Below are 24951 nucleotides of genomic sequence, written 5' to 3'. Positions count from 1 at the left end.
TACGTATGTTGTTACTGTTTAACATTTCTAATGTTTCTGCTTTTGGGAATATAAATGTTATTTTGCTAACCTGAAATGTTTTAACATTCTTATCAAGAGTACAAAACACTTATTGACTGACTATATGCACCATATAGAATACACGATCTACAATTTTGATAGGTGACAGCTTTCCTCCCCAGACTGAAACAATCTAATAGTATTCATCAGATACCATGTGAAAAACAAGGCTATAAAAACTGAGTCTTAAGTTACAGTAGGCAGGCAAAGATATAACCCTCTAATACTTATTCAAAATGAGTATTTAAAACTGTAAACAAAAAAACCTCAGCATTATCTGGATTTAACACACTGCAGTTATTTTCCAAAATTAGGAACTAAATATTTAGAAGCCTGAGATCATGCCAACTAGTCTCCTAGGGATGGAGGCATAATTGTAAGATCACTTAGTTGCCACCTAAGCCTTTCTTGCTACCCAACATACACACTGAGGGATGGAACATCAACAGTGCTTCACTATGACAAGTTCTTTGTCAAGAAAGTGTACTAGCATCTTGGAGTTTGGGGGTGGTACATGTCTATATTTACAGTGCTACACACGTGATTCTAACACATCCTTTAGCAAGACATGCACCCCTTCCCATCCCCTTTTAAAACTCATTGACATAAAGAACCTTGCAATCACAACCACAGTTTATTTTGTGAGGCTGTGTGTTCCCTAACTGCAATGAATTTTCAATCTTTAAATAATATAACTATATAACAATTCAAAATAAACACTGTCCTGAATTCAAAAATGACAGCAGAGAATTACAATTTAACAAGTGAACAAAGAGTACATCATTTTTGCAGTTGGAAAACTATGCATCCATCCTCCTTAAAATTCTTCAAGCAAATCACCAAAATCTATTCACATCAACAGGATTAAATGAATGGTTAGGATGCATTATTCTTTTGAGATTAAGACATTAAAAAATGAAGAAAAACGGCATGAATGATCTCTTGCTGAAAAGAAAGCAAGGTCAAAATGTATCACTACGAGCTTAACAAGCTAAAATAAAATGCACTAAATGCGCTAAAACATATAAAACATGTTAGGTGATCCAATTTTCTTTTTCAATGCAGCATCATTCTGCGACCACTCGACTCAACTGCAATTGACTGAAATGCAACTGAATGCAAATGGTTGCCTTCGCCCACCATACAACTGCAATTCAGAAATGTTTTAATACATTTACAAGCATTTAGAAGCATAAATATCAAACCTGTTCTCCAAAACTAACAAGTATGTCTCTGAATTCTAAATGTGATTTGTACATCCACACTTGAGACAATGACATAAATTTAACTTGACTGATTTTTAATAGTTCAAACCAGCACTTAAATTTTTGTTTTAATGTCTCATTTAGACTTCAAATGGAAGTTTTTACATCTTTCATATTTATTTACTTGACAATCTGAGTGTTCTATTTCCCAAAGTGTTATATATATACCAATTAAATGATATATACAACACTTTGGGAAACAGAACACTCAGATTGTCAAGTTAATAAAAAAATTATGAAACGTGAAAGAACCAGTATTTTCCTGTAGGTAAACACCCTGTCATTAAAGAAATTCCAACTGTGTAAAATCAGAAAGGGAAACCCTTCGGCTTTCCTTGTTACACCTGACCTACTATCACTCAAGTATGGAGAAAGTATCCTGAGAATAATGTTCATGATAGTTTTCATTTGTATCTTAATTGCATCATGTAAAAGTGGAAAACATAGAGATTAAGAGCGTAAGACTTATAATTCTACAGGACAGATGGAGACAAAATTAAATGTAGGAAGAGCATATTTGCAAGTTAAAGGAAAATTATAACCCAAGACGCATGGGGAAAAATATTTATGTGGAGTTTTTAATCCATATTAGAATTCAGTTGTAACTTGACCATAAATTTAAAACAGATACCATCTTCTGAGACATACATTCTAATAAATGTATCAACAGTATCATAGTCAGTTGGTTACTTGAACTCATTAGTAACATGTCATTTTTCTATCAACAGAAATCTATAGTGGTTTGCCCCAATTACATATCTGAAACATTGTCTTATGAAAACAAAATTAAATAAAACTGAAGATAAAAATACTCTGAAGTTAAAATAAAGCAAACTATAATCCTCGGCAGATCAATCAGGTAAAAAATATTGGTGAAAGTTGGAAGCACAGGATAACTGACATGAATCTTCAGCACAAAGCACATCTTTTGAAAACATGAAACGATGACTCTTTGGAGGACAACAGCTAAGAATGATCCAAGAATCATCAGGTTTGAAAAATATTGCTTAATCACTTTCCAAAACGCAGCTGCAAGAACTAAAGATCTTATTAAAAAATATTAAGGTAATCGTATTTATTGCATCTTTAGAATGCATTTTGAACCAGAAAATTAACAGTGCATCCCAGCTTCACCAAAATATATATTTAAGAGAGGGTGAACCTAAGATATTTAGAAACAAAGTGTAGACTGTATGTGCTTTTCAGAGGGGCTGAATTAAATACAACCAGCTGCCAACTTTGTGCTCTGACACACCTGAATTAGTGAGTATGTGTATACTAAATTCATTTATTTTTGTCTACAATAAAATGAAATAAAAACACTGCCCTATACAATCCACTATTAGCAGTGAGTACAACAGCAAAAAATTATTGTACAATTTATACATACTAAAATATTTTCTTTCTCTAGAGATAATGCAGAACAAAACCTAATCATTGTAAGAATTTGCGACATCTCAAATTACAGTAGGGAAAAATCAAACCAGGGTGTATACTGAGCCCAAAACAAAGGTTCCTGGTCATTAGGCTATTAGATTAGTAAGTGCAAGTGGTAGAATAAAGCATGCTCAAATTTTATGCTTGGGTCTCTGTATATTTATCAAACCTTTAAATTAAACAAGACGAGCTAAAGAAATGCCTTAAGCAGAGCGAGATGGGAATTGTGTCATTTCCTTTACCATTTTTGTTACCCAACTTATACAATGCGCAAAGTGCTAAGCAACACTACAAAAACACATTTACATGAACACTGAAGACCTGGGGAAATGAAATCCAACAATTTTATTTTAATGAGCTGTATTTTCTAAATTTTGTTTTATTTTTTCCTGTTTTCATACAGTATTGAAAACAAAACGCGGCACATTCACATTTTCCCGAGGAACTGTAAAGATGATCTCTACAGGGATAAACGTTGTAAAGCCTGAAGCTCAATCAACTGATGTTGAAAACTCTCAAAGGGAGTAAAGGCTTGATCTGAATGGTCTAAAACATGTACTGTAATTTAATAGAAGAGATGGTCGTCTTAATATTTAATGATTTAAAAGAACTTCCCAGTCCATGCGAAGAGTACAGTCCAATAATAAATCAAGTTTCTGAATGCATTTTATGCTACATATGTGTATACTTTGCGATCCTCAGGTGTTCGTGCCAAATATTCTCTCTCAATGAGTCCTTCGATACGTTTTTTAATAACAACTGGACTTGGTAAGAATCGAGCCTTCAACTGCTGAGTTACCTAAAAGAGAAGGTTAAAAAAAAACAACACTAATTCCTACCAGAAAATTAAAAAACAAAAACAAAAAACATTTCTATATAAACACACAAAAATTCTTATTTTTGAGTAGAACTGATACGTCATTTTAAGACTCAGCTCAAACTTTACTAATTTGATTATGAACATTAAAAATACAGAAAATTAAAAAGGATTCTATTTGAAAATGTAATGTATGGCTAGAACATACCTCCTCACATCAGAATGTGAATGCTAAAGTGGATTAATAGATGAATTAGTTGAAATATACTAGTATGAATTTATACCACCGTATAGTTTAACCCATTTTGAAGCTATAATCTAATGACTTCTGGGTTACTCTCCCAATTCACAGAATTTGGGTAGCATAATGTGTTTAAAAGCACAAACTCGGGACTCAGACTTGCTTGGATTCAAATCCCAACTCTACGACTTACTAGCTCTGGGCCCTTGGGAAAGTTACTTAACCTCATAAAGTTGTTGTGTATATTAAATGAGTTAACAGATGTGATGCTTTAGAATAATGCCCAGTCCACAGTTAAGTGCTACTGTTGGTATTCTTTTCTCCAACAGCTGTCGGGATTCTAGGTATTGTGACATCGGTAATAATACAACAGGAACTACAGCAGTAGCCGAAATCTGACTATGCACTATGTATCAGTCAGTTTTGTTTATATTTATTTATTTAATGCTCTTAACCCTGCAAAGTAGGTTGTCTCGTTTTACAAATGAGGAAAATAAGCCAGAAAGGAAAAATGATATGAACAAGTAGTAAATAGAGCCAGAAGAGATGAGAATCTACATCCTCCTGCCCCTGAAGCCCATGCTTTTCTCACTAATCCAGTTAGTGATCTTGCAGATCACTCATCTAGCCATAAGCCAGCTTCTCTTTTACTCGTGTTGGATCAGTTCATTTCGAAGGCTGCAATGGATTATTAACTCTTCAAAATCGGAAACGTCAGCACTTCACTCCCCAACTAAAATCCATCACTCTTCTAATATTATCACTCCAGTATCAACAAATTTGTTCTCAACCCACTTGAGACCCTCAATCAATCCTCTGGCCCTTTCTTCTAAGCTATCAATAACTTCTTTGTCTGACCTCACCTCTTTCCTTCATAAAAGATCACCTGAGCTGCACCCCCAACAGTACCTTCAACTCCCTGACTCCTTTGGTTCTGTTCCATAAGCACCCATTCTACATTTACTACATCACCCAAAATCCACTACTCGGTTCTTTGAGTAAAGTTGTCGTTTTTACACGTTTTGTGTAGACCTGGGGTCCACAGGCAAATACAGCCCGCTGCCTGTTGTAATCCCTCCTGGAACACAGCACACTCACTTGTTATCTACGGGTGCTTTCATGCTGCAACTGGCCATTTAAAAAAAGGTTGCCAATCTCTGGTTTAGGCTGATAACACAAATTTACAGCATTCAAGGTCAGCAAGTTCTCAAGCACCATAACCTCACATCCTGTTTTACATAAGAAAAGAGGCCATTTCAGTTTGAAATTCCTCAAACTCCCACAACCTTACATTTATCCATTTATCCATTTGTCCATGCTTGTTTCCATGCTTCATTCCAACCACCCCTGCACCCAGCCCTGGGTTCTCGGGAAAGGTATTTGGTAGCATCCCTGTTAACACATCTACCACCTACCTGTGTTCTCTATACAACCCTCTCGCTTTTCTTTTTCTAGACTTGAGTACATCAAGTAACCCCTCATCTCATTTTTCTTCCCTTTTGTTTTTAAGCATCTCTTCTTATCCTTAGAATATAAATATAACTCAATGTCTTCTCATCTAGAAAAACAGTACCCAGAAGCCCTCAACTAAACACTTAATCCTCTAGTATTGCTCTCTGTGCCCTTCCCACGAGCCAACACCTCAAAGGAGAAACCACTCACTTGGTGGTTTCACCTCCATTTACTTCTCAAGGAACTGCCATCAAATGTCTATTCTTACCAGTCCAATGAAAACGGGAAAACTAACCAGTCACCTAATTGCCAACATGTCTTAAAGGTTTACTTGTTTTGGTTTTTTAATGATTTTTTAAATTACTGACTGACCACTCACCTATAATTCTCTTCCTCTGCCATGTGATACGAAGTCAACTTATAAAAAGTGGTATTAGCTGACCCGTGGAACACAGCAGCACACTGCCCCTCCCTTTTCAGTTAAAGAAACCAGCCTCTACCTGGCCAAGCAAGCAAGGGCCTCAGAGTCGTCCTCCACTCCTCCCTCTCATTTCCCACGATCAGTCAATAAATGCTGTCAATTTCACTTCCTATGTGTCTTCATTCAGCTCTCTATCTTCAACCAATACTTTATTCAGCCCTAATCACCTTGTTCCTCACTATTCCAATGGCTTCACAATGGTCTTCCCCTCCTTAGTTTCCTAACTTTTACTCAATAAATAAGCCATTAATTTTTAGAAGTATAGGTAGTTTGTTTTACATCAAAGTACTAAATAGCAGTGAAAAGCTTTTTCTTTATTCTTCATGTGACAATATTCTATTATTATCTTCATTACAAACATATTAGTTCTTAAAGTGTGCACATATTTTGACGCATTGCTATGTTTAACTATCAAGCAAGTACCATGCTTTTAATAATGTGTTATTTGACTACGGTTTTCTAATTTTAAGACTGTATTTTAAATTAGCTGAATACAGTACTTTCCTAAATTTAAACAGTTAAAGTAATTTTGTCTTTTCTACATTAATCCAGTCTGGAAGTGTCCTCACCTCTGCTACTAACACATTGTGCTGCATCTTCTTCCTAGATTTCATTATCCGCACTATAGCAGCTTCTATCTCATGTTTTCTGTCGTCATCTACTTTCTGCCTTGTTTCTTTCCTTTCTGGGTCAGATTCACCTTGTTTGGCAGCAACTAAAAGAGAAATAAAGACATTTACCATGTGATTATGATGTAAATTTCAAAAGTAAGGAAAAATGTTTGTAAGCAAACTTAATATAATTTACTATTATCAAGAGAGAAATCAATGTCAACCTCTGAATATACACCACACATATACTTATTAATTAAACACTCAAAAAGTGCCTAATTCAACGTTTACTTCAATAAATATTTAAATAATTAACAAGCAGTGATATAAAAATTCTTCAATTCTATATTATTCTTTTTAAATATTAGGAGTTTAATTTTACAGAGATGATAAAACCAATTTTATTTTTATAGAATTCAATGACTCCTTTCCTAGAAGAAAAACACTAGCTGGATATATTTAGCAGTAAAATTATCAGTAAATAGTTTTCATTGCTTGTAACTTCCAGAGGTTAACTAGTATTTTACCACCATGACTCCAAGTTAAACCTCACCAAAAGTACCTCAAACAGAAGAAATGTGGGGACTTTAAGAGGAGGAAAGAACAGGTATTGCCAAGATTTAGTTAACTAAATAAAAAATTTAAAGTACCACTAGAATGTCACTTAACTCCGTAACAATTCTTTTGTACCTCTCATCAATTATTCAACAATTTCTTAACATGTATCTTGGTAATTATTAAATGTCATAATCTCAATATGACTAATGCAAACTATATTCCACTCTTTAGAAGTTTTACTGTTATTCCCTATAGTCTTCAAGGCAACTGCTAAAGAAATAAGTATAAAAGTCCCTTTCTCTTATAACTTTGCTCTAATTGAAGCAGCAGAGAAAGATTTTTTTTGTTTATTTGGTCATCAATAGGAGATAGATGTGAAGTTTCTGGAGGGAGAAATTGTAAAATTACAAAGAACCATATGCAACATTGCTGACTTAGGCCTGGGCACAACCAGGAGATAGCAGACTGTACAATTTAGAAGATCATTTTGGTGTGCATATTCATTTAGCTGTTTCTAATTAGAATCCCTTGGTAAGAATTCTGCTTCAGTATCTTCTCCCAAGTTAATCAATACCTTAATAAAAAAGAGTAAAATTAGAATAAAATGCTCAACTAAAGAAAAATGCTTTTCTTCAAAAATTCAATGTCATAAGGGGAAAAAAAAGATAGAGGCACTGGATTAGATTGAATAGAACTAAAGAAACATTAAAATCAATGTAATGTGGAACCCTTGACTGAATCCTGGATCCAAAAAATAAGATATGAAAGGCATTTTTGAGATAACTGTGGACATGTAAATATGGGTGATATATAGATGTTTGGAATTAATTTTTTGGGGTGTGATACAGTATTACAATTATGTGGTAAAATCTTAATTCTGAGATAGGTATATGCTCAAGTATTTAAGTGGGAAGTGTTATAACGCTGGCAAATTAAGTTAAAATGATGTAGGAAAGGAGGCGGAGTCAAGATGGCGGTGTGGAAAGATGTGGAGTTAGCGTCTCCCCACAACTAGGGCACCTGCCGGCTGCTGCTGGGGGACTCTCATGCCCAAGGAGACGGGAGGAACTGCAAAGTGAACCGGTAGGACACAGGGTGACTGAGGGGGGGAGGAGAAGTGGAGGCCAGACAGGATCGGCACCCCTGAGGCCGGGTAGGTCAGAAGACACGGGCAGGAGGGACTCACCAGGAAGAGTGGGAAAGGAGCCTGCTGAGTTCCCAGGCCAGTCCCCTGCCCCCCAAAGTCCCCTCCAGGCCACGTAGGTCCTTGGGGGCACAGGAGGGAAGCCCAGGAGATCAGGAGGGGCCCTCCCAGACCAGAGGCGCAGGAGAGGAGAGGAGGGCATTTGCCCCACCACTTGAGCCCAGGAAGCCTGCTGAGCCCCTAGGTGAGGTTCCCTGCCCTCTGAGACCAGGTGTGGGGGGCAAGCCTGGGCCCCTTCTGTTCCTTGAGCCTAAGCTCCACCCCCCACAGCCCCCAGGGCCTTTTCCAGCCCTGTGGGTCCTGAGCATAGGCCCTGCCCACCACCCAAACCTCGCTCTTGCTTAAGCAACCCCTCCACAGCCAAGGCCCCTATCCCTTTTCCTTTTATCTCACCACTGGACCGACAGAGAACCTCAGACCCCAGGGAATATTCATCAGAGTGAGGACCACAGAGGTCCTCAGCTCAGCATGAAGACCCAGCTCTACCCAATAAGCCTACAAACTCCAGTGCTGGAAGCCTCAGGACAAACCAGTAAGGTAGGAACACAATCCCCTCATTAAAAAAAAAAAAAAAAAAGAGACAGCAAAAAACATGTCACGGATGAAGGAGTAAGGTAAAAACCTAATGGGCCAAATAAATTAAGAGGAAATAGGCAACCTACCTGAAAAAGAATTCAGAATAATGACAGTAAAGATGATCCAGAATCTCAGAAATAGAATGAAGGTACAGATTGAGAACATACAAGAAATGTTTAACAAAGATCTAGAAGAACTAAAGAACAGAGATGAACATAATAACTGAAATGAAAATTACACTAGAAGGAAACAATTACAGAATAACTGAGGCAGAAGAACAAATCAGTGAGCTGGAAGTCAAAATGGTGGAAGTAACTGCCGAGGAGCAGAATAAAGAAAAAAGAATGAAAAGAATTGAAGACAATCTCGGAGACCTCTGGGACAACACGAAACTCACCAATATTCGAATTAGAGGGGTCCCAGAAGAAGAAAAGAAAAAGAAAGGGTCTGAGAAAATATTTGAAGAGATTATAATTGAAAACTTCCCTAACACGGGAAAGGAAATAGTCACCCAAGTCCAGGAAGCACAGAGTCCCATACAGGATAAACCGGAGGAAAAACACACTAAGACACGTAATCATCAAAGTAAAAAAAATTAAATTCAAAGAAAAACTATTAAAAGCAGCAAGGGAAAAAACAAGAAATGACATACAAAAGAATCCCCATAAGGTTATCAGCTGATTTTTCAGTGGAAACTCTGCAGGCCAGAAGGGAGTGGCAGGATACACTTAAAGTGATGAAAGAGAAAAACCTACAACCAAGATTACTCTACCCAGCAAGGAGGTCATTAAGATTCGATGGAGAGGGCTTCCCTGGTGGCACAGTGGTTGGGAGTCCGCCTGCCGATGCAGGGGACGCGGGTTTGTGTCCCAGTCCGGGAGGATCCCACATGCCGTGGAGCGGCTGGGCCTGTGGGCGATGGCCGCTGGGCCTGCGCGTCCGGAGCCTGTGCTCCACAATGGGAGAAGCCACAACAGTGAGAGGCCCGCGTACCACCAAAAAAAAAAAAAGATTCAGTGGAGAAGTCAAAAGCTTTTCAGACAAGCAAAAGCTAAGAGAATTCATCACCACCAAACCAGCTTTACAACAAACGCTCAAGAAATTTTGCTAAGGGGGAAACACAAGAGAAGAAAAAGACCCACAAAGACAAACCCAAACAATTAAGAAAATGGTAATAGGAACATACATATTGATTATTACCTTCAACGTGAATGGATTAAATGCTCCAACCAAAAGACACAGACTTGCTGAATGGATACAAAAACAAGTCTCATATATATGCTGTCTAGAAGAGACCCATTTCAGACCTACGGACACATACAGACTGAAACTGAAGGGATGGAAAAAAGATATTCCATGCAAATGGAAAGAAAGCTGAAGTAGCAATACTCGTATCAGATAAAATAGACTTTAAAATAAACACTGTTACAAGAGATAAGGAGGGACACTATATAATGATCACAGGATCAATCCAAGAAGAAGATACAACAATTATAAATGTTTAGGCACCAACACAGCAGCACCTCAATACATAAGGCAAATGCTAGCAACCATGAAAGGAGAAACTGACAGAAACACAATAATAGTAGGGGACTTTAACACCCCACTTACACCAATGGACAGATCATCCAAACAGAGAATAAATAAGGAAACACAACCTTTAAATGACACAAGAGACCAGATAGATCTAATTGATATTTATAGAACATTCTACCCAAAAGTGGCAGAATACACTTTCTTCTCAAGTGCACATGGAACACTCTCCAGGATAGATCACATCTTGGGTCACAAATCAAGCCTTGAAAAACTTAAGAATATTGAAATTGTATCAAGCATCTTTTCTGACCACAATGCTATGAGACTAGAAATCAATTACAGGAAAAAACCTGTAAAAAACAAATACATGGAGACTAAACAGTGCTCTACTATACAACCAAGAGATTGAAGAAATCAAAGAGGAGATCAAAAAATACCTAAAACAAATGACAATGAAAACACGACGACCCCAAAACCAATGGGATTCAGCAAAAGCAGTTCTAAGAGGGAAGTTTATAGCAATAGAATCTCACCTCAAGAAACAAGAAAAATCTCAAATAAACAATCTAACCCTACACTTAAAACAACTAGAGAAAGAAGAACAAAGAAAACCTAAAATCAGTAGAAGGAAAGAAATCATAAAGATCAAAGCAGAAATAAATGAAATACAAACAAAGAAAACAACAGCAAAGATCAATAAAAGTAAAAGCTGGTTCATTGAGAAGATAAACAAAATTGATAAACCTTTAGCCAAACTCATCAAAAAAAAAAGGGAGAGGACACAAATCAATAAAATTAGAAATGAAAGAGGAGAAATCACAACTGACACTGCAGAAATACAAAGAATTGTAAGAGACTACTACCAACAACTATATGCCAATAAAATGGACAACCACGAAAAAATGGTCAAATTCTTGGAAAGGTACAATTTTCCAAGACTGAACCAGAAAGAATTAGAAAATATAAACAGATGTATCACAAGTAATGAAATTGAAACCATAATTAAAAATCTTCCAACAAACAGAAGTCCAGGACCAGATGGCTTCACAGGCGAATTCTATCAAACATTTAGAGAAGAGCTAACACCCATCCTTCTCAAACTCTTCCAAAAAACTACACAGGGAGAAACACTCCCAAATTTATTCTACAAAGCCACCATCATCCTGATACCAAAACCAGAAAAAGATATCACAAAAAAAGAAAATTATAGACCAATATCACTGATGAACATAGACGGAAAAAACTTCAAGAAAATACTAGCAAACAGAATCGAAAAGCACATTAAAAGGACCATACACCATGATCAATGATTGGGAATTATCCCTGGGAATTATCCCAGGGATGCAAGGATTCTTCAATATATGCAATCTATCAATGTGATACACCACATTAGCAAATTAAGGAATAAGAACCATATGATCATCTCAATAGATGCAGAAAAAGCTTCTGACAAAATTCAACACCCATTTATGATAAAAACTCCAGAAAATGAGCATAGAGGGTACCTACCTCAACATAATCAAGGCCATATGAGACAAACCCACAGCAAGCATCATACTCAATCATGAAAAACTGAAAGCATTTCCACTAAGATCAGGAACAAGACAAGGATGTTCACTCTTGCCACTATTATTCAACATAGTTTTGGAAGTCCTAGCCATAGCAATCAGAGAAGAAAAAGAAATAAAAGGAATACAAATTGGAAAAGAAGAAGTAGAACTGTCACTGTTTGCCAATGACATGATATTGTATGTAGAAAATCCTAAAGATGCCACCAGAAAACTACTAGAACTAATCAATGAATTTGGTAAGGTTGCAGGATACAAAATTAATGCACAGAAATCTCTGGCATTCCTCTACACCAACAATGAAAAATCAGAAAGAGAAATAAAGGAAACACTCCCATTTGCCACTGCAACAAAAAGAATAAAATACCTAGGAATAAACCTGCCTAAGGAGGCAAAAGACTTGTACTCAGAAAACTATAAAACACTGATGAAAGAAATCAAAGATGACATAAACAGATGGAGAAATATATCATGTTCTTGGGTTGGAAGAATCAATACTGTGAAAATGACTATACTACCCAAAGCAATCTACAGATTCAATGCAATCCCTATCAAACTACCAATGGCATTCTTCACAGAATTAGAACAAAAAATTTTACAATTCGTATGGAAACACAGAAGACCCCGAATAGCCAAAGCATCTTGAGAAAGAAAAACAGAGTTGGAGGTATCAGGCTCCCCGACTTCAAACTACACCACAAAGCTACAGTAATCAAGACAGTACGGCAGTGGCACAAAAACAGAAATACAGAGCAATGGTACGCGACAGAATGCCCAGAGATTAACCCACGCACATATGGTCAACTAATTTACGACAAAGGAGGCAAGAACATACAATGGAGAAAAGACAGCCTCTTCAATAAGTGGTGCTGGGAAAACTGGACAGCTACATGTAAAAGAATGAAATTAGAACCCTCCCTAACACCATACACAAAAATAAACTCCAAATGGGTTAAAGAATTAAATGTAAGACCAGACACTATAAAACTCTTAGGGGAAAACATAGGAAAAACACCCTTTGACATAAACCACAGCAAGATCTTTTTTGACCTACCTTCTAGAGTAAGGGAAATAAAAGCAAAAATAAACAAATGGGACTTAATTAAACCTAAAAGCTTTTGCACAGCAAAGGAAACCATAAACAAGACAAAAAGACAACCCTCAGAATGCGAGAAAATATTTGCAAATGAAACAACAAAGGATTAATCTCCAAAATATACAAACAGCTCATGGAACTCAATATAAAAAAAACAAACAATCCAGTTTAAAAATGGGTGGAAGACCCAAATAGACATTTCACAAACGAAGACACACAGATGGCCAAGAGGCACATGAAAAGATGCTCAGTATCACTAATTATTAGGAAAATGCAAATCAAAGCTACAATGAGGTATCACCTCATGTTGGTCAGAATGGCCGTTATCAAAAAATCTAGAAATAATAAATGCTGGAAAGGGTGTGGTGAAAAGGGAACTCTCCTGCACTGTTGGTGGGAATGTAAACTGATACAACCACTATGGAAAACAGTATGGAGGTTCCTTAAAAAACTAAAACTAGAATTACCATATGACCCAACAATCCCACTACTGGGCATATACGCTGAGAAAACCATAATTCAAAAAGAGACATGTACCACAATGTTCACTGCAGCACTATTTACAATAGCCAGGACATGGAACCAACCTATATGTCCAATGACAGATGAATGGATAAAGAAGATGTGGCACTTATATACAATGGAATATTACTCAGCCATAAAAAGAAAACTGGAGTTATTTGTAGTGAGGTGGATGGACCCAGAGTCTGTCACACAGAGTGAAGTAAATCAGAAAGAGAAAAACAAATATATATTAACACATATATGTGGAATCTAAAAAAAAGAGGTAGACATAGAAAATGGACTTGAGGACATGGGGTGGGAGGGCGAAACTGGGGCGAAGTGAGAGTAGCATTGACATACATACACTACCGAATGTAAAATAGTTGGCTGATGGAAAGCAGCTGCATAGAACAGGGAGATGGGCTTGGTGCTTTGCAATGACCTAGAGACGTGGGATAGAGAGGATGGCAGGGTGGCTCAAAAGGGAGGGGATATGGGGACATGGCTAATTCACTTTCTTGTGCAACAGAAACTAACACAGTATTGTAAAGCAATTATACTCAAATAAAGAACTATTTAAAAAAATATTTTAAAAAATGCTGTAGGAAATATATACATATATGAAGGGAGAGAGGGAGAGCACAAGGGTGGAAATAAGGGTGCTTGAGCAAATGTGGCAAAGTCTTAACGATATCTATTAGAGCATTTTTCACTTTTCCTGCAGATGTGAAAATATATAAAATAAAATGGTGGAGGGAAAAAAAACTTTTTAACAATCCACTTGGTTCATCTAAATCTGGTCACCTAAATTAATATACTCCAAGATAAATGGGAAGATTGTGGTGATACACACTGAATTATGATGTTTTTAAAAATGTGAGGGCAGGAGCTCACTCCCAGAGCCTAGCACAATACTCTCTGCATTTAAGAAGAGCATAACAAGGGTATGTGCTGTGTAAGTGGGTACCTAAGTATCTAGATGTATTAGGAGGAAAGGGACAGAGAAGGTGAGTGCTGGTGGTGGGGAAGGCTGTCAACTATAGAAATCACTGTAAAATACAACGAATCTAATTCTTTTCAAAGGTTGTGTTATTTGAGTAAATGCTTTTCAGTTTTTGCTTGAATGTCTATTACTGACCACAGTAAAAAGCAGCGTAAGTAGGTAAGATCAGCCTCTCTGAATATTTGATTACGAGCCTGAGTACTTTCTCAAAAAGGCAAACATGTATTTTGACAACTTTAAAAACACTATGTGGTCACAATACTTATCACCAGAGAGAAAATTTTAACTTCTACAAAATATCAGTAAGAGCCAAGATAATCTAAGCACCATTTCAAAATGAAAAACATTTTTCTTTACAGAATTTTACAGCTGAAAAGAACTTTAAAAGGTCATCGAGTCAAATTCTTCATCATGTATAACTATATTCCTATTTTAATCAGATCTAAAATACTATACACACACACTTAACACCAAAAATTAACAATCTATGAAGAAGACTATTTTTCTGATAATCACAATAATATCTGACAATATTTGCAGGACACGATGGAATCTTGCATTACAAAGACACTTATTTATTTAGGATAAAGCAGGGTGAGGCTGGGTATTTCAGATATGTATCACCATATATCCTCCAAATCTGAAATTCAAGTAAGTCCTGATATCCAAAACCCATTTCTGCCCAAAACTATAGTCATATGTCTTGTACTGGGAGAAGAAGAAATTTTATTCCATGACCCTCCTTAGCACAGTTCTGTTTTATTTTTAATATACATGTGTCCCAAATATATGGATCAATTTTGGTGATGAAGATAAGATACAATGATAAGGTTTGCAATGATGGGACAAAGTAGTCAAGTCTGTAAAGAGAGACCACTCTGCTTTGAAAAGAATATCCAATTAGGGTCAAAAAGAAAAACAAAAGTATATTAAAATGTTCTTGAATCAATATATTCTGGCAATCAATTGTATATTTAACATTAAAATAATTTTAAAAAGACTATCTTTTATTAATATATAATGTAAAACCATTTTCAAATCAGAAAATTGTAGTCATTTAAAAAGTTAATCTTACGGTACAGACGTATTAGCTGTAATGGATAAACTAGCATTGGGAAGCTTACCTAATACTAGTTTTGAAACCAGGTAGCAAGCTACATTAGAGTTTTAAAAATCAGCAAAGGTAAAGTGCCTTTTTTCCTCCTTAAATGCATAGAAAATATACACCTTACATTGCTAAATATACAGTAAGTAGGACGTTTACCATCAACCTAAAAAAAAGCTGTACCAAAATCTGTTCACAACAGGGTCATCACTGGTTTTAAGTTAGAGAGAGAATATGGGTTTTAAAATTTTGAAACTTAGAAAGTATTTATCAAATATAAATAGTTGCATTTAAAGATTAAATTTTAAATAGGTAACTCCCAATTTTGAGAAATTTGTAAATGCTTTAAAATAGACATCAATGACTATCAGTTAACCAGTTAAAAACAATTATAAATACTAATATGTTCATAAAATTATATTTCACTTGTAGAAAACCATATGGAAATAAATACTTGTTCACATTATGAATGACTTTTTTAAATGCTTACTGTACTTGGATTCAACTGCATTTTGACAGGAATACATATCAATAAAAGTGCTTTATTTCTTAAGCCTGTATGTCATGCAGCACCAGAAAAGCATTACTTTTTAAAAAATAGAAATCCAACAATTAAGAATTTTTTTAGAAAGAAGAAATATATGTAATTTTTTTAGAGAGAAAAATATAATTCCAGATACCTGTTTGAATCTTGACTCTGTGTAGTTTGGATGTGAACTGATCATTAACTGTAAATATGTGACCATTTTCTATTTCCTTTGACTTGGGCTCCTTTGTGAGAACCCGCTGTGTTGGTTTACCACAGGCGAGGGACTGCAGGGCTCTAACAAGTTCTCTTTCAGGGATATCTGTCTCTTGTTGGATTTCCTGAAATTTCATCAGATTAACATAATTAGATTTTTTGAAAGATTAATTAGTAAGTAAAATTGACGAAGCAGTAATTAGAGAGGTAATTCCATTAAATAATTTACAACAAAGAACTTCCTGACTATTATGACTCTAAAATCTCACTTATTTGAACAAATTAGAGAAAAAGGTAGTTCAAATTACAAAATACTGAGAAGACATGTACTTTTTGTTTCAGAGATATAAAGCGTAGTCTAAGAATGTCATCCAGCAGAGATTATTAAGGGACCTGCTTTAATATTTAGGTAAAAAACAAAGTGTTAATCAACATATGATTGCTAATTTTATAAATACTCTACAATCATCCTCTCAAGTTTATCCATACTACTCTTTTGCTTAGCAACTTCTTTCCTAGAAATAATCAAAGTAAGAGTGACCTAAGGTCTTCCATCATACTACCAAAATTTACAATCCAAGTTGACCATTTTTACTGCCTGTATAATCAAATTAAGAAAAAAATTTTTTAAATACTTGGTAATTAATACTAAATATGAAAAGCAACATGAAATATGTTTTGAAGTGCAGGTGATAATTTTTGCTACATTATTATGGTATGAATAAAATGTAATACTGAAAAAAAAAGCAGTTCAGGAAAGAGTGAATCTGTAACTTTTAAATTATATTCTTTTTTTTTTTTTTTTTTTTTTTGTGGTACGCGGGCCTCTCACTGTTGTGGCCTCTCCCGTGGCGGAGCACAGGCTCCGGACATGCAGGCCCAGCGGCCATGGCTCACAGGCCCAGCTGCTCCGCGGCATGTGGGATATTCCCAGACCGGGGCACGAACCCGTGTCCCCTGCATCGGCAGGCGGACTCAACCACTGCGCCACCAGGGAAGCCCTCATTATATTCTTTTTATGTCAATGGGACAGTAAGAGAATTGTACATGTATATGATTTAGTCCCTTCACATCTACAGTACTGTATGGTGCAGCAAATCTTCGTATTAGGATACATCATTTTGATTCACATTGTATAAAGATGTTTTTTTCTCAAAAGGAGCTTAGGAAGAGTGGGTATAAAGATGGTGTTATTCAGAGTATGTAACTGATCTGGAGAGAGTTGTTCTCCCTTTCACAAGTCTCTGAAGAACAGTTTAGGCTTTTCTAAAGGACTGTCAGGTAAGTGAAACTGAAAGAAATGTGACCTTTAGTGATGACGATGCATGTTCCCTTGCTTCAAATGATCTCAGCATGTCTACATACTTTAGACATATAAATGTTAATCCCACCATATTAAATAGGTGCTACTAATAATTAGAATGTTAACTGTAATTATTATGTACATGATAAAAGTGACTTATTTACATGTATTATTGTTTAACCATAGTCAAAGAACCGGAAATACCTTCTTAGGTGGTATTTTAACAACTACAGATCATTCCTAGAGGTAGCTACAGATCTTATTCAAATTACAACGGCGTTATATCCTAATAAACTCATAGTACTGAATAAGCTGAAAATGCATTTAATGCGTGTAACCTACTGAACATCCTAGCTGAGCCTAGCCTACCTTAAACATGCTCAGAACACGTACCTTAGCCTATAGTTGGGCAAAATCATCTAACACAAAGCCTATTTTTTATAATGGTGTTGAATATCTCATGTAATTATTGAATATTGTACTGAAAGTAAAAATCAGAATGGTTGTATGGGTACAGAACGGTGATAAGTGTATCAGTTGTTTACTCTTGTGATCACCTAGCTGAGAGCTGCAGCTTGCTGATCCCAGCCTGGGAAAAGATCAAAATTCAAAGTACAGCCTCAACCGAATGCGTACTGCTTTGTGCCATCATAAAGTTGAAAAATCTTAAGTCAAACCACCATAAGTCAGGAAATGTCTGTACTGCAATTCAATGTTCATCCTTCTATACCATTTTTAAAAATACATCTACATACACACATATACACACACACACATATGAATACAAATACACATATACATGTATGTACATTAACATACTTACCTGTACACTAGTATCAGTGTTAAATATAAACAGGATCACACCATATGAATTCTTCCATTAATTTCTTGATGATTTTGCATGTTTGCATAACGACATTAAAGCTACAGGAATTCCATAGTACTGCTCTATCACAATATGGAGATTGAGATGGTATCCAATTTTGTGACGGAGCGTGCATTTCTGCCTGAGTACAAGAGCTAGGTTTCTGAAGCAGATTTCTAGAAATGTACTTGTTTCCTCAGAGTTATAAAGATTTTACAGACAGTGACAAACTGCCTTTCAAGTTTCTTAACTATTTAACTTCACAGCAGTTTCAAGTATTCATTCTCTCTACCTTCAAACAGAGAACTGGCTTTTTCTTTTGCCTATCTATTGGGCTAAAAATGTTATCTCATTATTTTAATTTGTACTTCTATAACCAATAGGAGAAAAAACCATCTTTTTATGTTTACAAGATATCTGTAACTCTTCTTCTGTGCTTTATCTATTCATATTCCTTCCACGTTTTTCTATTCAACTGTTTTTGTATTGATTTACTGGTGCTCTTTATGTATTACAGTTTTCAATACTCTTACTTGCTGTAAATAATTTCTCCTAGACTCTTTTTTTTTTTTTTTTTTTGGGGGGGGGGTATGCGGGCCTCTCACTGTTGTGGCCTCTCCCGCTGTGGAGCACAGGCTCCGGACGCGCAGGCTCAGCAGCCATGGCTCATGGGCCTAGTTGCTCCACGGCATGTGGCATTTTCCCGGACCAGGGCACGAACCCATGTCCCCTGCATTGGCAGGCGGACTCTCAACCACTGCGCCACCAGGGAGGCCCTCTCTTAGACTCTTTATCTTCTCTTTTAACTTATTTCATCATTTACATGTTTTATTACTTTTTACTTGGTTAAATCTGTCAGTCTTTTTCTTTGTGGTTTATGTAACAGGCTTGAAAAAAGGCCTTACTTATATCACGCTTATCAAAATATTGTTTTTTTCTATTACATTTATAGATTTGTACTTACATCTACCTGGAATTTGATTTTACATTTGATATGACATATGGAACTAAGTTCGCCATACTATTCTCCTTCCATTCCCACAAATGAAGTAGCAGTTATTTTAATTTAGTTTATTAGAAATAGTAAATATATCGCATTCCAAAAACCTCTCTATATACTCATCTGTTTCTGGACTATTTTGTTCAAATGACCTATTTGTCTACACATGTTAAAAACCATTTTAACTTTGAGGTATGTCTGGGTATTAAGACATACTCCTTTCCCTCTTACTGGGCCTTCCCATCTCCCAAATCCCTGCCCCTCTTTGCCTATTCTTGTGCATTTTCTTGCCCAGATGAACTCTGGGATCAGCCTGTCAAGTTTCACAGAAAAGAAATCTTCCGCAGATTTGGACTGACATTTCACTGAATTTATAGGTGACTTAAAAAAAAAAAAAAGTCTTTTATAACACATAGCTTTCCCTTTCAGGTACATTTACCCTTCCATATTCTTTTCTTTTATTGCCTTTTTCGATTAAGTCTTCTACTTTTTGGGTTAGAATGATTCCTAGAAAGATTATGATTCTTATTAAAACATCCTTTTTCTCATGTCATTTTCAGATTAATTCTGATGTAGAGAAAAGTTGACTTACAGTAAGTATGATTTATAGAAAAACTTTTCAACCAAACTCTCATTTCTCAGTTGATTATTACAGCTGACAATCATACTGTCGACAAACTTTGTCAACTCCTGATATTTATAAATTTCATTCCTTTTTCTTTCCTAGTGTGTTAATTAGGACCTGCAGAACAAGGCTGGATAGCAGTAGTAAAGGCAGGTATCCTAAATTTTTCCTAACCTTAATGGGAAGGTGTCTAACATTTTACTACTAATTACTGTTTGCTTAGGTCTCTCATTTAAAGCTTAGGTCTCTCATTAGATACACCCATATGCCATTAGGCATTTCATTCTATTCTTAGGTGGCTAAGAGTCTCCCATCTGGAAATAAGAAGTGGGGACTGACTCTTCTCATGTGCTTTTTGCACATTTGTGGAAATCATTGATTTTCTCCTTGAAATGATGTCTGGTAATATAGCAGGTGATCAGTTAATTTTATTATTATTATAAAATCTCAGTAACTATCTGTTAACAAATTCCTTCTTTGTATTCCAGGAATAAACCCTGTTTGGACAGACTGAATTATTATTTCAATAGACTGCTGAATATAACTTGCTAATAATATTTTACTTAAGATTTGTGTATTTATTTTGAATAACCTATAGCTTCCCTTTCTTTTTTGTTCAGTTTTAGTAATAAGGTTATGCCAGCGTCAGATATTTCCCAAGAACAATTTGTGTATTTTGCTTTCTGAGTTTAAAGTTCCCTGTATAGCTTTCAATTTTAATTTGCTAATTGTGTTATTCAAATCTTCTATATCCCTCTTTTTTATCATATAGTCAATCAGTACACTTGTGAGGGATTTCTGTAACTGTGGAATTGTCTATTTCTCCTTGTACTTCCAACCATTTTCCTTCATATATTGTTATGCCACATTACTGACATAAGTTCTCAATGAAATATCAATTACCACTGCTGTTTAATGGTTTTCTATTCAAATTCTGTCTGACATTAATTTTGCTACTGTCTACAATTAGCTTTTATATTTCAGACTCATTCTCAGAAATTTTTGAAAAGTATAATAAAGAACATTCAGAAAAATGTATTAATATCCATACCTCTTTCAAAAATTAAATGCTATTACTAAAAATCTAAGGTACAGATTACCACTATATGTATTTCCGTATTTTAGCTGTTCTAAATCACAATATGGACTTCATTCCAAAAACTATATAAAAAGAGGAAAAAGCCTGAGTAGCCTGACTACTATGGATTAAATGTGACACTACAATAAATGTCACCTTTCGTAGGCAGTTTCCAAGATGGCCCACAATGATCCTGGTATGTTTTAACCTTGTGTGGTCCCCTCACTGCACCAGGGCTGACTTGAGTGACCAACAAAATAAGGAAGTGACGATACGTGACTTCCAAGGCTGGGTCATAAAGGCACTGCAGGTTCTTCCTGGGTCTCTTGGATCGCTTGCTCTAGGGAAAGTTAGCCACCAGGAGGCAAGGACAATCAAACAGCCATGTTTGGTAAAGCCCATGTGGAGAAAAACTAAGACCTCTTACCAACAGCCAAAACAAACTTGCCAGCCACGTGGAAGAAGGCGCATACCGATAGCATTTTCCAGCCCTAGACAAACATTAGACAACTGAAGCCCCAGCTGACATCTTAAACTCACGAACGAGTCCAAGCCAGAACCACCCAGAAAGCCCCTCCTGAATCCCCAACCCACAGATACCACGAAAGATAATAAACTGTTAGTGGTTGTTTTAAAACATGAATTTGAGACCTGTTGTGTAGCATTAAATAATGAATACACCATCTTACTGAACTTATAAAGAAAGAATATTCAAAGATAAGAGATCAGCTTCCTTTAGTAGTTACTATATAGTTAAATACTTTTAACTGTCTCCTCTAATTTGTGGCAATTTCTGTAAAAGAGATGTCTAACAAAACTTATGCGGCAGACTGACTATAAGCACATAGTGTGAGTAAAGACAAAAAACTTCATGTGCCTTTTCACTATTCCCTGGTTTGAGATGCAAGCAGCCAGAAGGTTTTGGAGCCATAGGAATGGCATTTTACATACGCCACTTATGCTCAGGCTTCTGGTTTGTGACTTAGCTAAAATTTAAAATATTACAGGAATTTTCTACTTAATTTTACCTTCTACCTAAATCACTGCTCACTAGCCTCACTGATCGCAAGCTGACTGGGACGAGAAAAGGAAGCTAGCAATTCCAATAATGGCTTAAGAAAATCAATTTATGTTTTTGTTTATCCCACTATTTTTGCCAGCTCTTTATAAAGCAGGACTCTGAAAACCAACTGCAGCATTTATCAAGTAGCTTATTTTGTTTAAAATGTATTATCCGTGAGAACAGCAGATTAAAACATCCAAGCTGTTAAAGATAATTCAATTCCACCTGTCTGACAAGGCTTACAATATTTGGGTAAGGTACTCAATACTTACTTAATCAATATTCTTTAGAACTCAATCACATTTAACTTGTGCTTGAAACTTAAAGTTATTCCCTAGGTAAAACATGCCTGGAAATTTATAAGAGCAAAACCTCTTGGCTTAGCCACTGACGTAAAAATAAAACACTTACGTTTCAAAATATTTCCTTGAGGTATATCACATAAAAACAGTCATCTCTTAACTATTTATCATCATCACAAAAAGGGAATATGGAGATGAGTATTAAAATAGGCCTAGAATTTAATCTTGCTCTTCATTTCAAACTTAAACTTATTTCTTCCTATATTCATTCACCTATGTCTGAAAATTGATTTTCAGTTAAGTATAAATATGGCTATAATTCTACAGCTTTTTAAAATATTCATTCCTTATCTTTAAACTTACTAAAAATCACATGATCTTCATTTCAACTCCAACCTACTCATCAAAGGTATGGGAAAAGACTAAATGAATTTAATTCAATCAAATCATGACTTAATGGGAGAAATAAAAAGTATATTATAATATATATACTCTAAGAAAAAAAAAGAAAGTTGACACTATCAAAATAGTGTAAAATTAGCATAAGGATAGACATAGAAATTAATGAAATAGATCAGAGTGTGCAGAAATAGACCCACATACATATGGTCAACTGAATTTTTTTTTTTTTTAAATAAAGGGCTCAAAGTAATTCAAAGGGAAAAGACTAGTGTTTTGGACAAATGATGCTGAAATGAACAACTGAATACCTATGTGTGGGGAGGAAATAATTCTTAATCCTTACCTCTAACCATACCAAAAAAATTAACTTGAAATTGATCACAGGCCTAAATGTAAAAGCTAAAGCTATAAATCACTTAGAAGAAAATCTTTGCAAACTTGGGATAGCCAATAATTTCTTAGATAGGATATCAAAAGCATGAACCATAAACATAAAAAAGTGGCCACTGGACTTCGTCAATATTAAAAAGTTCTGCTCTTTAGAACATAACATTAAGAAAATGAAAAGTCAAGTGACAGACTGTGAGAAAATATTCACAGAACATAGATTTGATTTGATGAAGGATTTGTATCCAGAATTTGTAAAGAACTTTTAAAAAACCCGATAAAGATATGAACAAAGAATTCACCAAACAAGACATATAAGTGGCATATGAACAAATAAAAAATGCTCAATGTCATTATTAGTCAAGGAAAGAAATTAAATCCACAATGTATACGTACAATTACACACCAGCTAAAATGGCTAAAATTTAAAAGACAATACTAAATTTTGGAGAGGATGTGGGGCAACTAGAACTCTCCTACACTTGCTGGCAGTAATGTAAAATGGTAAAAATCACTTCGGGATGCAGTTTGGCAACTTCTTTAAAAAGTTAAACATATAGCTCTATTCACTACAGTCTAGATCTGAGAACAACCCAAATGCCGGGTGAGGATCAGAAACAATTGGTTAAAATTCACATAACCAGTCCATACCTCAAATGTGTATTTTTCTCTATTATTGAAGAGCATTAATATGGTCATCTGGAAAGTGGAGACTTGCAATATATGCTTCCGCGTATTAGAGCCAGTTACTTGTGCCCCTCCAACACCAACTTCAGATCCATCTTCCTGTTTAATTTTTTAAATATAAAAATAGAAACAAGATATAATTATCTCCTAGTAACTTTAACAGTATATTTGAAAAATAAGTTCTGTAATGCCCAACCTCCCCTTAACAAAATGATATAAACTCATTCCTATATAAAAAGGAAATGTTATTTTAAAAGTGTACGTGTAAATATGTGTGTATACATACATACAAAGTCTTTATTTAGGACTGTCCCATTTTTTCCATTATGAACATTTTAATGTATCTGAGCAAGTAATGAGTAATTCCTTATATTTATAACTAAAATTATGTTAACAGTACACAATGGGATAATAATGGACTTATAAGATGCTACTGCCATTATACTACTACCCTGAAGTAGTATTAGGTTTCTTTCTGTGTGGTCTGATCATGGTAAGAGTTCAAATAATAGCATAGGATGGGAAGAAAAAACCTCTGCCATCCTTAAAGCCTATTCCTGCTCTATGATTTAGAAGTACAAAGTAGAAATTCAGTCCTCAATAATTAACATATGAATTATGTTTTTAAAACCTACTGATCAGTTTAATAAAACCTCAAAAGATAACATGATTATTTAGGAAAAAACCCTCTCCTTTAAAACAGAAACAAGAAAGCAATAATTAAAAGCTGAGTTCTTTAGTATGTATCCTTGACCTTCCCACTTACAGTTAAATATATAATAGTGTCAAACATTATTCAACTAACTGAACTCTAAGGACTATTTCCCACTTCATTAAATATAAAAATTAGAACATGTATATAGGCATCTTCAACAATATTAAAAAAAAAACTTTGGTATTGCAGTGACAAGTAAGATTTTAATTAAAATATTTAATGAAACTGTTACTTGCTGCCAAGATGACAACTTAGGTATTTTAATGTT

General features: G+C 35.4%; 1 protein-coding gene across 2 annotated transcripts in view; it reads right to left on the bottom strand.

The window, feature by feature from the left end:
* Positions 1–1882: 1882 nt before the first annotated feature.
* Positions 1883–24951, bottom strand: part of CUL3 (cullin 3) — a 98089-nt gene continuing 75020 nt past the window's right edge. For both annotated transcript variants that reach the window (XM_030833807.3, XM_030833987.3), the window contains exons 13-16: positions 23933–24067; positions 16195–16381; positions 6323–6468; positions 1883–3561 (exon numbers count right to left, since the gene is read on the bottom strand). In XM_030833807.3, the coding sequence (XP_030689667.1) occupies positions 3430–3561; positions 6323–6468; positions 16195–16381; positions 23933–24067 (600 nt within the window). In that variant the 3' untranslated portion in view covers positions 1883–3429. The remainder of the gene's footprint in view (positions 3562–6322; positions 6469–16194; positions 16382–23932; positions 24068–24951) is intronic.

The sequence above is a fragment of the Globicephala melas genome, chromosome 7, assembly GCF_963455315.2.
Source record: "Globicephala melas chromosome 7, mGloMel1.2, whole genome shotgun sequence".
Lineage (NCBI taxonomy): Eukaryota > Metazoa > Chordata > Mammalia > Artiodactyla > Delphinidae > Globicephala > Globicephala melas.
The sequence above is the reverse complement of the archived record's forward strand: the minus strand, read 5'-3'. Positions and strand labels throughout refer to the sequence as shown.